The sequence below is a fragment of the Benincasa hispida genome, chromosome 7 (genome assembly GCF_009727055.1).
Source record: "Benincasa hispida cultivar B227 chromosome 7, ASM972705v1, whole genome shotgun sequence".
Classification (NCBI taxonomy): domain Eukaryota; kingdom Viridiplantae; phylum Streptophyta; class Magnoliopsida; order Cucurbitales; family Cucurbitaceae; genus Benincasa; species Benincasa hispida.
The window spans coordinates 49,373,095-49,384,219 of NC_052355.1; the positions used below are offsets into that span (position 1 = coordinate 49,373,095).

At 31.3% G+C, this 11,125-nt stretch overlaps 1 protein-coding gene and 1 long non-coding RNA gene across 6 annotated transcripts; both read right to left on the reverse strand.

Moving 5' to 3' along the window:
• Positions 1–2,281: 2,281 nt before the first annotated feature.
• Positions 2,282–2,797, reverse strand: LOC120082256. The gene is made up of 3 exons (XR_005483097.1): positions 2,745–2,797; positions 2,572–2,660; positions 2,282–2,480 (listed from the first exon to the last, which is right to left on the reverse strand). It is a non-coding gene; the product is annotated as an uncharacterized LOC120082256 (long non-coding RNA).
• Positions 2,798–3,180: 383 nt separating this feature from the next.
• On the reverse strand, positions 3,181–10,601 carry LOC120082254 (cytochrome P450 71B9-like). 5 transcript variants are annotated; one of them, XM_039037537.1, is made up of 3 exons: positions 8,309–10,599; positions 6,748–7,373; positions 3,181–3,516 (listed from the first exon to the last, which is right to left on the reverse strand). In XM_039037537.1, exons 1-2 carry the CDS (start codon positions 9,221–9,223, stop codon positions 6,765–6,767), a joined length of 1,524 nt encoding a protein of 507 aa, XP_038893465.1. In that variant the 5' UTR covers positions 9,224–10,599; the 3' UTR covers positions 3,181–3,516; positions 6,748–6,764. The 5 variants fall into 5 exon arrangements, with proteins under 5 accessions (XP_038893465.1, XP_038893466.1, XP_038893467.1 ...); XM_039037538.1 differs by lacking the exon at positions 3,181–3,516 and adding an exon at positions 5,241–5,292; XM_039037539.1 differs by lacking the exon at positions 3,181–3,516 and having other exon boundaries at positions 6,662–7,373; positions 8,309–8,449; positions 8,759–10,601.
• Between the last annotated feature and the right edge of the window lie 524 nt (positions 10,602–11,125).

Here is an 11,125-nt window from a genome sequence, read left to right on the forward strand (position 1 = left end):
ATAAGCAGAGATGTCACTTTCAGAGAAAAAGAAATGTTTATGCAAAAAGAAAAGACATCTTATGAAGTTCTTAATAGTCCTAATACTACTAGGATTGAGGTGGAGTCACCTAAAGTTTCTTCCACTAACCAAAACCCTCCTATAGAATTAGAAGAAGAAGAAGAGGATGTCTCAAATGAGAATATATGGAATACTGAAGTTGTATCTGATTTAAGTCAGTATTCCTTGGCTAGGGATAGATAAAGAAGAGTGATAGTTTCTCCAGCTAGATATATTGAAACTAACTATATGAACCTAGTTTTAAATGCCACAATAGCTCCTAATGACCAAGAACCAGCCACTTTTGAAGAGGCAGTGAACTGTCCTAATGCTAGGTCTTGGATTCAAGCTATGTGTGAAGAGATGGAGTCACTCATTGTCAATAATACCTGGACCCTAGCTCCTCTTCCTAAAGGGTATAAACCTATAGCCTCTAAATGGATATATAAACTAAAAGAGGGTTTTACCAAAGAAGAAAAGCCTAGGTACAAGGCAAGGTTAGTGGCTAAAGGGTTTACTTAGAAGAAAGGAATAGACTATACTGAATTTTTTTCACCAGTAGTGAAACAAACCTCTGTTAGACTACTTTTATCTCTAGTTGCTCAGTACAATCTAGAACTAGATCAACTAGATGTTAAAACTGCCTTCCTACATGAAAACATAGATGAGGTTATCTATATGGTTTAACCCAAAGGGTTTGAGGAAAAAGGAAAGGAAGACCTATACTGTCTCCTAAATAAGTCAATATATGGTCTAAAACAATCCCCTAGATGCTGGTATAGAAGGTTTAATGACTACATAAAGAGTATTGGATTTCAAAGAAGTTCCTACATAAAGAGTAAGAGAGAGAGCGAGATTTGAGAGAGCAAGATTTTGAGAGAGAACGAGATTTGAGAGAGCGAGAGTTTGAGAGAGAGCGAGATTTTGAGAGCGAGAGCGAGATATCCGTACAAATTTCCCTTTTTTTCTTTTTTTAATTATTACACATTCCACCTTCTTTCTTTCTTCCTTTTTTTTTTTTAAATTTTCCGTTTTATAAAAAAAAATTCTAAAAATATTTTATTATTATTTATAATTTAAAAAAAAAAAGAAAAAAACTCCATCAAAATCTTGGTACCAAATGTACAAAAGGAATCCAAGATCATTATTATAAAATCTTTTAAACTATTGACCTCGCTACTGTGATTAAAATTTCTGTTCTTTATATCAATAATACAGTCTTATTTATAGACTGTATTATTGATATAAATTATTAAGGCTTTGAGTGTTGTTTTGATTTATTATGTCCCAAAATTATTATCTAAAATATTTAAATTTGAATATTGAAGTTTTTTTTATCGAACTTTTTAGATTTAGACTATCTGATATTATTATTTATGTCAGTGACATTTAAAAGCTTATATATCAAAATAATTGCTATTCATAATATATAAAAAGAATAAATTAAAAAAATAATATCTCATAAAAATAAAATGTAAATTAAATATCTCATATATATAAAAATAATTACAAAAATCAATATGTCCCACAAGGCAGACGTCGTCGATTTCGAGCTGGTTGTCGTCGTCGACTTCGAACTTGAGGTTGCTCGGGTTCTTCTTGATGTTGCTTTGGTACCTCTGCAGGCGCTTCATAATATAAATATTTATTATGCTCTCCACGACCCCGACCATGTCCATGCACGTATGAAGACGAATGACCAGCCTCTGAGTCATAATGTCCTGAACCAAATGCTGGCATCATCATCATCGAACTAATCAGTTTGACTCTGTGTCTGCATCATAGGGGAAAACTCTTCCACATTATTTGCAACCTCATCAAACTCATCCTCTTCCCGAACAGGTCCTCTACGTCTAGGAGCTGGTGGAGGAATAATAGGTATACCGTATAATGAATTTCCTCCATATAGCTTTGGTTGTCACTACATATAGCAAGAACCTGGTTTGGATCATTCGCAACCTCACGTAGTCTATGGTTGTTCGATCTCTGTAAATATAAAAAAATTAGACAATATTTAAATTAAAAATAATTAGATAATATTCATTTACCAGATGACCCACAACTGCTCCCGGACGAGTGACGTAGTGCCTTGTGATATTATTATACCAATGAATATATTTTGGAGTGACATCTGTGTCAAACTATTCAAGAGAAACTGCTACTGCAATAAACCTTGCACGATAGTGCCATCCCACTACCAAATGTGCAACTTTTTCGGACCAATCTCCAGTCCTTAGGTCAATATCATGCAGTATGGGTTCAATATTACAAGGCGATGAGACATTATGCTGAAAACCGAATTGTCTCATCACCCTGTCAGGAAGATGCCACTCACCAATGTGAAAACATATGAAAGGACTCATCGTTCGGCATATGTTTCGACCATTCGTACAAAAATTAGGCAAAGTATGCACAATAATTTTGTACGGCTCCCAAATAACCTGAAACAAAAAATATTATATTAGAGAATATTAAAGACAAATACAATAAAAATGTTGTATAAAATAATCAATTAGGTTTAGTGTAATGTACCTGTTTAGGTTGAAGCAGATCAAACATGTATCTATACTAAGCTGACTACATGTGTGCCTGTCCTAGTCACAAAAATTTTTTCTCTCCACCTAAATTTTTTAAAATTGATAATTTAGAATTTAAATTAACTAGATCAGTGATATAAAAATTAATATTGAATTAAAACAACATACCGAGAACCGTAGGCTCGTTCAACTAACTGAGCGCGCATTAACATGTTGTAGCTGTGGAGCCATTGTTGGAAAATCGCTCCCAGAGCCCATAGTTGCAAAAAGTATGAGATGCCCAGCTATCTCTCGAACATCAGGTCTTGTTGCTTTGTATAGTTGTCTATACAACCATGCCAAGCATGCTCCACCCCACGAATACGCCCCGCATTATGGAAGGTTAGCTTAAACAGTGGCAGGAACATCAATGAACAAAATGACTTGATTTATCTGAAAACAGACTTCCACAATCTGTGAGCTTACGAAATTGTGTTTCTAACCATATTAAACTTAACCTCGATCTTTAATCTTGTCGGCAAGTGGGGTCACACCGAGGTACAGTTGACAAACTTATAACCAGTCATCGTACATCACTCCGGTGACCGACTTACCGTCAACAGGTAAACCCAACAACACTTCTATGTCTTATAGAATGATAGTGCACTCTCCAACAGACATATGGAATGTATGTGTCTCGGGCCTCCATCTATCGACCAAGGTTGTGATCAGATGCCAGTCCAACTGAATAAAATCCTAATCTGGCAACCCCATAGAATCCAGATGTGCACATAGCGGTAGTATTCGAGGGTGGAGTGGGATAGTGCGCTGGAGAACTGCCTCTCGACGCATGCAAGATATTTCTCTAGCAGTACGATCTCGCCATATAATAGATGATCGATGAATAGACTGGTCGTACAAAATATCGGGATCAACAAGTCTTGGGTTTAAAAGCCATGATCTGAAAAAAAAAAATATTTATTTCTCAACTAAAAAATATTTGTTTCTCAATTAGAAGAATAATGTAACAACTTAATTAGAAGAATAATGTACAACTTAATTAGAAGAATAATGTACAACTTAATTAAAAGAACAATGTACAACTTAATTAGAAGAAACAATGTACAACTTAATTAAAAGAATAATGTACAACTTTATTAATAAAAAAAATTGAATTATAGCAATAAATTTATTTACTTTCCATAGAAATATATATATGTATATATATATACATGATCATGAGAAAAAAAACTAGTAATCATAATGAAAAAATAACAACAATAACAAATTTTGAATTGTAAGGGAGAGCGAGATTGAGTGAGATAGATTGAGAACGAGATTGTAAGAGAGAGCGAGATTGAGAGCGAGATGTTCAGAGAGAGCGAGATTGTGAGAGAGAAGCGAGATTGTAGGAGAGAGCAGAGAGCTCATACATTCCATAGACGTTGGAGATTGTCCCATCCTACAATCTCACTCTCTCAATCTCGCTCTCTCCTACAATATGGCTTGTAATCTCGCTCTCTCATACATTCTCGCTTTCAATCTCACAATCTCGCTCTTTCTTACAATCTTGCTCTCTCTTACAATCTGCTTCACCCACTTATCTTCCTTGTCGAGGGTTGAAGTTTCGACTTATGTAAAACTAGCAAGATTTCCTTTTCCTAATCAAGGGTTGAAGTTTTGACTTATGTATGTCGAAACTTCAACCCTCGACAACCCTTGTTTCCAAGTTTTTCTTTGTCTGTCGAGTTCTCAACGTTCGACCTCTACATTAGTCGAATCCTCAACCCTCGACTTCTAGCCTTGAACTCCCAAAACAACAATATTTCTCTAATAAGTTTCAAAACAACAATATTTATCTAATAAGTTTTGAAAACAACAATATTAATATTAAAGGTCCCTCAAAACTCCCCTTTTTTATCCCCTCAAAACTAATCCTAAAAATTAATATATTTTCCTTTCTTTCTCTCTTCCCTCATCTTTGTCGTTTGGATCCATATTTTCTTTTTTTTTTTTATCGTCAAACCTATGGGTTATTAAAACCCATTTTTTACCCACTCAAAACTCTCATTTTTTATCCCTCATAACTAACCTTAAAAGTCAATATATTTTCATTTCTTTCTCTCTTACCTCATCTTTGCCATTTGGATCCAGATTTGATTTTTTTTTTTTTTTTTTTTTTTTTTTTTTTTTTATCGTCAAAACCCTTGGATTATATTTTCATTTCTTTCTCTCTTCCCTCATCTTTGCCGTTTGGATCCGCCAAATATACTATCCATATTATATAAAAATAAACTGTATGATATGTGAAATAATAAAGTTAAGTTAGCAAGATTCAATATATATACATATAATATACCAATTAGTAATTGGGATAATTACCTTCAATATATATACATACAATATACAATATACCAATTAATTGAGTAGCAATATGAAATATATTTTGTTGGTATGTTTTATCGATTGAAGAGAATTAGAATTATTACAGTTTTTGAAAAGAATATTCGAAAAATAATATATTATGTTCTACAAATTGAGAAAAAAAAATGAGATTGTCCAGTTTATGTCATAAATGATTTGAGAAAATGCGTGTATATTTGAAAATTAATCAACAATAGCAAAACATAAAAATAAAAAATAAAATAATGAAATACAAAAATAAACAGAAAAAAATAGAACTAATCTCATTTACAAAAAAACTGCATCAGATCCTCCAACTCAACTCAACTCAATTCTGCACAACAAACACAGACAATAATTACCAACTCAACTTAACTCTGCAAACAAACACAGACAATTTAACTCCCCAGATAATTTAAATAATAATTACCAACTCAACTCAACTCTCTACTTTTATCAAATACCAAACACACCATGAGAAATTTTGGTAAAACATAAATTCAGGATTATTCTAAAATGGTTATACGACAAAAAGAGAGAGTGCCGCAGCGCCAGATTTCCTTATTTGAGTAGAAAAATTTGGGAAAAAAATTATCTATATATTCTATGATTATTTAGTGGTCTTCATCACAAAATTTCAAAGTCCTAAAGTGAATTTTTTCGGCCAAAAGAATAGAGTGCATGAGGGATTGATTTTGGAGGTTGTTCGAGTTTTCAAGAGGAAGATCGAGGCGAGCTTGGAGAAATAATTAAGAGACGACAGGAGGCTTTAATAGTAGTTTTTTTTTTGTTCCCCTTCTTTCTTTACTGGTTATGCTTGCAATCTTGTATGAAAATATGTTGATGAGAGTTATGACTAGCTAAATTGTTTAGTTTTAGGGTACTTATGAAATTACTCATGAATTTAGGTTAAGTATTTAGTGATTTTATGGATATGGTTGAATTTTATGATTTTCACTAGTATTGTGCTTTATTTTTATTGATCGGTCTTCCATAAATATTAAGTTGAATGTTTAATTTGATGGATTGAATGTTTAACTGGAACTGTATCATTGAATCATTATTAATCTCTCGTGAAAATAGTTAGATTAATAATGAAAGTTGATTATGACATTTGCTTAATGCCCTATTTCTTAATTTGATATCAAGAAATTAGTTATCATTTAAGTTGAATGAGAATTGGTTATTTTTGATTGAAAATAATCTTGATTTAAGTTTATAGACTTAAACATATTGTTTATACATAATTCCATGAATTAGCTAAACTAGACTTAATGAAGTAATTAATGGATTTAACACCCTAGAACCATTTTTCAAAACTCTTTTATTGCTTTGTTTATTAACATTTATAAAGTAAAACTTGATTTCCAATCCCTAGCTAAATTTGACACAATCCTAAGATAGCTAGGCAAAGAAGTTAATTTGATCAGTATCGTTTGAATTACTATAACTTGATCAGTGCGTATTGAATCAATAATTGTTTTAGATGACAAAACTGGTGAAAATATTTTTAAATATAGCAAAATATCATTTTCTACCAATGATAGACACTGATCGATCTATCAGTATCAGTGATTGATATTGATAAATGTTTTATCACTGATTGACAGTCATATTTTGCTATATTTATAAATAAGTTGGTCATGTTCCTATATTTGAATTTTTTTTTTAAAAAAGTATATAACAACCAAAATGAACAAAAATTAAAAGTACAATGATCAAACTAAATGATTTAAAAGTACACAGACTAAAATAAACCAAAAATAAAAGTATCAAAGTAGTATTTTACCTTCTAAACCAATAATCCTAGCTGAAGTAAGGGATTGGAACAAGTCGAAGAGGCAATTTCTTGGAAGCTGAAAGACCAATACCTTCATCCATGTCCACATCTTCTTCCTTCATTCCGTTTGGCAATTTCCAATTAAAGCACAATATCATATTTGCTAACACGAGCTCCATAGTAATAATCGCCATATTCATTCCTGGACAAATCCTTCGACCAGCTCCAAACGGTATTAACTCAAAATTTTGTCCTTTATAATCAATATTGCTTTCCATAAATCTCTCTGGAAAAAACTCTAGTGGGTTTGTCCAAGATTCTGGGTCTCGTCCAATTGCCCATACATTCACATGAATATGGGTTTTGGGATGAATATCATAACCATTGAGCTGAAAATGAGACATGCTTTCTCTTGGTAGGAGAAGTGGGACAGGCGGATGAAGCCTTAGAACTTCTTTCATCACTATTCTTAGATATTTTAGCTTTTCAAGGTCGCTCTCCTTCACTTGATCTTCTTTGATGTTGCTTCTGATCTCATCTTGTAGCTTCTTCATCACTTTTGGATTTCTAATAAGCTCTGTCATCGCCCAAACTATGGTGGTTTCTCCTGTTTCCACTCCAGCTAGAAATATATCCTTAAAAGCAAGTACACACCCCAAATAGAGGAAAAAGAAAACTTAAGCTCATGCAAAATAAAAGATGGAAATCAGACTAGCCCATTTTTATGTATCCTACAAAATTGTCCCATCTATCATATAGTTTGTCAGGTAGAAATTTTTATTTATTTCTTTAAATATTTTAATTTTTTTTTGGGTTTATAATGACTGTAGAATGCATAGAGATATGTATAGCCAAGTATTGCTCCCAGAAATCAATTTAGTAAATGTCCTTGTTTGATGCTTTTATTTTTCTTATTTTCTAATTTTTTAGAAACTACATGTGCCTAGGTAACCATTCCAATCAACTTAAGATCTCATTAAATTGGAATCAATGGGTTGCTTACTAAGTTATTATTTCTAATTTTCTAGACACAAAACAGAAAAGTTTACTCGGTTTGGTAGTCATTTAATTCTTTTTATTTTTAATTTTTAAAAATTGAGTCTATATTTTTTTTACAATGATTTTCATTTGTCTTAAGTGAAAGTGAAATAGTTGAATGCTTAATTAAATTCTAAAAACAAAAATAAATTTTAAAAACAAAAACTATTTTTTTACTTTTATAAATTGGCTTGATTTTTAAAATAACTATAGAAAATAGAAAACAAAGCAATGAATTTAAATGTGGAAAGAGTGTTTCAAACATAATCTTAAGAAATAAAAAATTTTAAAAAAGGGTCTTAGTCTTTTTTTTTTTTTTTTTCCCTCTAATTTTTAAGAAAAAATTCCACTTTCCATGGGTTTGGATGTTGTACTTAATCCCATACTTTCTTCTCCTTTACCCTAAAAAATATTTCCCATACGACAATGTTTTATTGGACCACTGCCTAAGCTCAACAAAGATAAGTATAGAGAGGTAGCACCTAAACTTTTTTCTTTGCAAATAATAATAGTAAAGGAGTTTAGATTATACCATGATAAGTGCCTTTACACAATCTAGGGTAAATTTGACTCCATCAAGTTCGGAGCTGTCTCTCTCCATTCTCAACAAAACATCAACAATATTTTCATCATTTCCAGAAGTCGCCTTGAAGTTGATGCGATCATCGACTACCTGTTGAAAAATGGCATCCATTTCAGCAAAGCTCTTCTCCAACGTCCCATGAACACCATTAAACCGATCAATAATCCATCCCACACCAGGAAAAAAATCAGTAGCCGCGAAGGTTCCTATTGCTACCATTGCTCTGCGGATGATATGTTGAAAATTCTCATTATCCAATTCTCCCCCACTAAAGCTTTTACCGAAAGAAATTCTGAAGGTTATATTTGCAGTAAGAGAATAACTTCTCTCACTCAAATCAATTGGATAATTTGAAGAATTTGAGGATTGTTGAGAGATTGAGTTTATGAAGAAACCCACCTCCTCTTCTCTAATATGTTGAAATGATTGCACTCGTTTTGTGCTGAAGAGCTCGAGCATGAAAATCTTTCGAAGCTCCCTCCAACGCTCACCATATGGGGATAAATTCAGATCTTGGAAGTTGTACGAAAATCTTCCACTGCCTGTTAAGCGAGGGCGGCTGCAAGAAGCAAGATCGTGGTGTTTGAACAGCTCTCTTGCGGCTGCTGCGGAAGAGATGACGACGGTTGGGACAGAGCCGAGTTTGAGGAGCATGATGGGGCCGTGAGTTCTTGAAAGGTTCCATAAAGAGTGATGAGGGTGAGAGCCAATGAGGTGTAAATGACCCAACAAAGGAAGCTTTGGAGGGCTTGGAGAAGGACCATTAACCTTGTTATTGTTGTTGTGAAGAAGATTTTTTGTTTTGAGAAGTAGTGAAGTTAAGAGAAAAAGGAGAGGAACCCAAATAAAAATGATATTCATCATCTGAATAATAGGGAGAGATCAGAGGGCACAGTGTTGAAGCAAGTTGACAAGACACAATGTTGAATGAAGTTGGCAAAGTCTATATATAGACTTCTTATGTTAGCTGGTGCTTTAAGGGAGTATGTATTATATGTTATTTAACCTATTAACTCAATTAATAAATCTATAAAATCTAAATATAAAATTGACTAAGGAGATAATGTGACAATATGACTTTGAAGAAAATTTATATTTTTGTTTTTGCCCTCTCTCAACTTTTTCACACCTCTCATTTATCTTGTTCTCTATTCGGTCTCGATTTTCTCCCTTTTCTTTGGCATATTCTATTGGAAGCATTCTGAAAACGCCTCCACACCAACCATAGTGTGGTTAAAAATATTCTTCCGTATAAAGCAGAAGAAAAATTGAAGGTGTCTAAGCTAAACTGAAGATAATCTTAAGATATTGCCTGTGAAAAATAAACGGTGTTTGCTTATTTTCACTTTTGAAAAACCTAAGTTAATAGATGAAAGGAAAACAATTTTGTGCATATGTGATAGAATTTATCTTTATATATTTCATCAAATTGTTTAATCCTAATTTGATTCTTCTATCTTCTTTTTAAGTATTTTAGTTTGCTTTTTTCGGTGTGTGATGATAGTTAGATGCATAAAGATTAACATATCATGGGATACAACCAAGTATTATTTTGATAAAAATTGAAAATTTAATGAGAAATTATAATTTTTTTTAAAAAAATAATTCAAGTGTATATTAACTACATGTCAAAGAGAGTATAGTTCCACAATAATTAACACATACCATTTTCTTCTAGAAAGGACAATCAAATCTCGAACTTTATCTTTTGTACTAGATAAAGAAATAAACATTAGGCAAATAAAGAAAAAAACATTATGCAACATATACCATCTTCTTCTAAGAAAGACGTTCAAATCCCCAACTTTATCTATTGTACTAAATAAAGAAATAAACATTAGGCAAATAAAGAAATAAACATTAAGCAAACACTTCTAAAATATAATGTATACATAAAGAAAAAAAAAACATAGAAATAAATAAATAGAAGTGATGTTTATAAATTTAATTTTCGAAAATAAAAATTATAAAACTAAGGTCCTGTTTATTAACTATTTTGGCTCAGTCAGATAATATTTATAGCGTCTTTTTTTTATAAGCCCGCTTATTCATCTTTACAAAATTTGAATTTTCATAATTTGGTTTTTAATTTTTAAAAATCGATTTTTTGTTTTCAGTTTTTACAAAAGAAAAATCATAAATGTTTGGTTACCGTTATTAGTTTTTGTCTCTCTTTAAAAAATAAAATACATGTGGTTAATTGTTTTTTTATTTTCTTTTTCTAAAATTGGAAAGAAAAATTATGTTTGATAATCATGATTTTTTTAAAAATATCAAAATAAGTTTGATGACTTTATTTTAGTTTTATATATTTTTTTATAAAAATGAAATTTAACTATTTTTACAATTACTTTCTATCTAATTTTATCTTTATTTTAAAGACATGTTTCTCTTTTTAAAATTTGGCTAAAAATTAAGGCTCAATTTCGTAACCATTTGGTTTTTTTATTTTCATTTTTTAAAATTAAGTATATAACGTTTACCTTTCTTATAGTGATCTGCATCTTTATCATGTATAATTGTTGAATTTTTAGCCAAATTTTAAAAGCAAAATCAATTTTTTGAAAGCTATTTTTTTTAGTTTTCAGAATTTGGCTGGATTTTTTAAACCATTGATATAAAATAATTTGAGAAAAAAAAGTTTACTCTGAAAGAAANTTTTTTTTTTTTTTTTTTTTTTTTTTCTAATACTTCTCGAGAAAAACATTTGAAGAAAAAATATATATAAAAAGTTAACGTTTAAAAGTTGTTCTGCTAAGTTTGTAA

What these genes read in the sequence shown, in the direction of transcription:
- LOC120082254 (XM_039037537.1), bottom strand. Translation starts at nt 9,223, where the DNA reads ATGATGAATATCATTTTTATTTGGGTTCCTCTCCTTTTTCTCTTAACT. An exon ending in GTGTAAAGGCACTTATCATG is followed by an intron (nt 7,374 to 8,308) that starts GTATAATCTAAA and finishes CTTGCTTTTAAG; the next exon opens with GATATATTTCTAGCTGGAGT.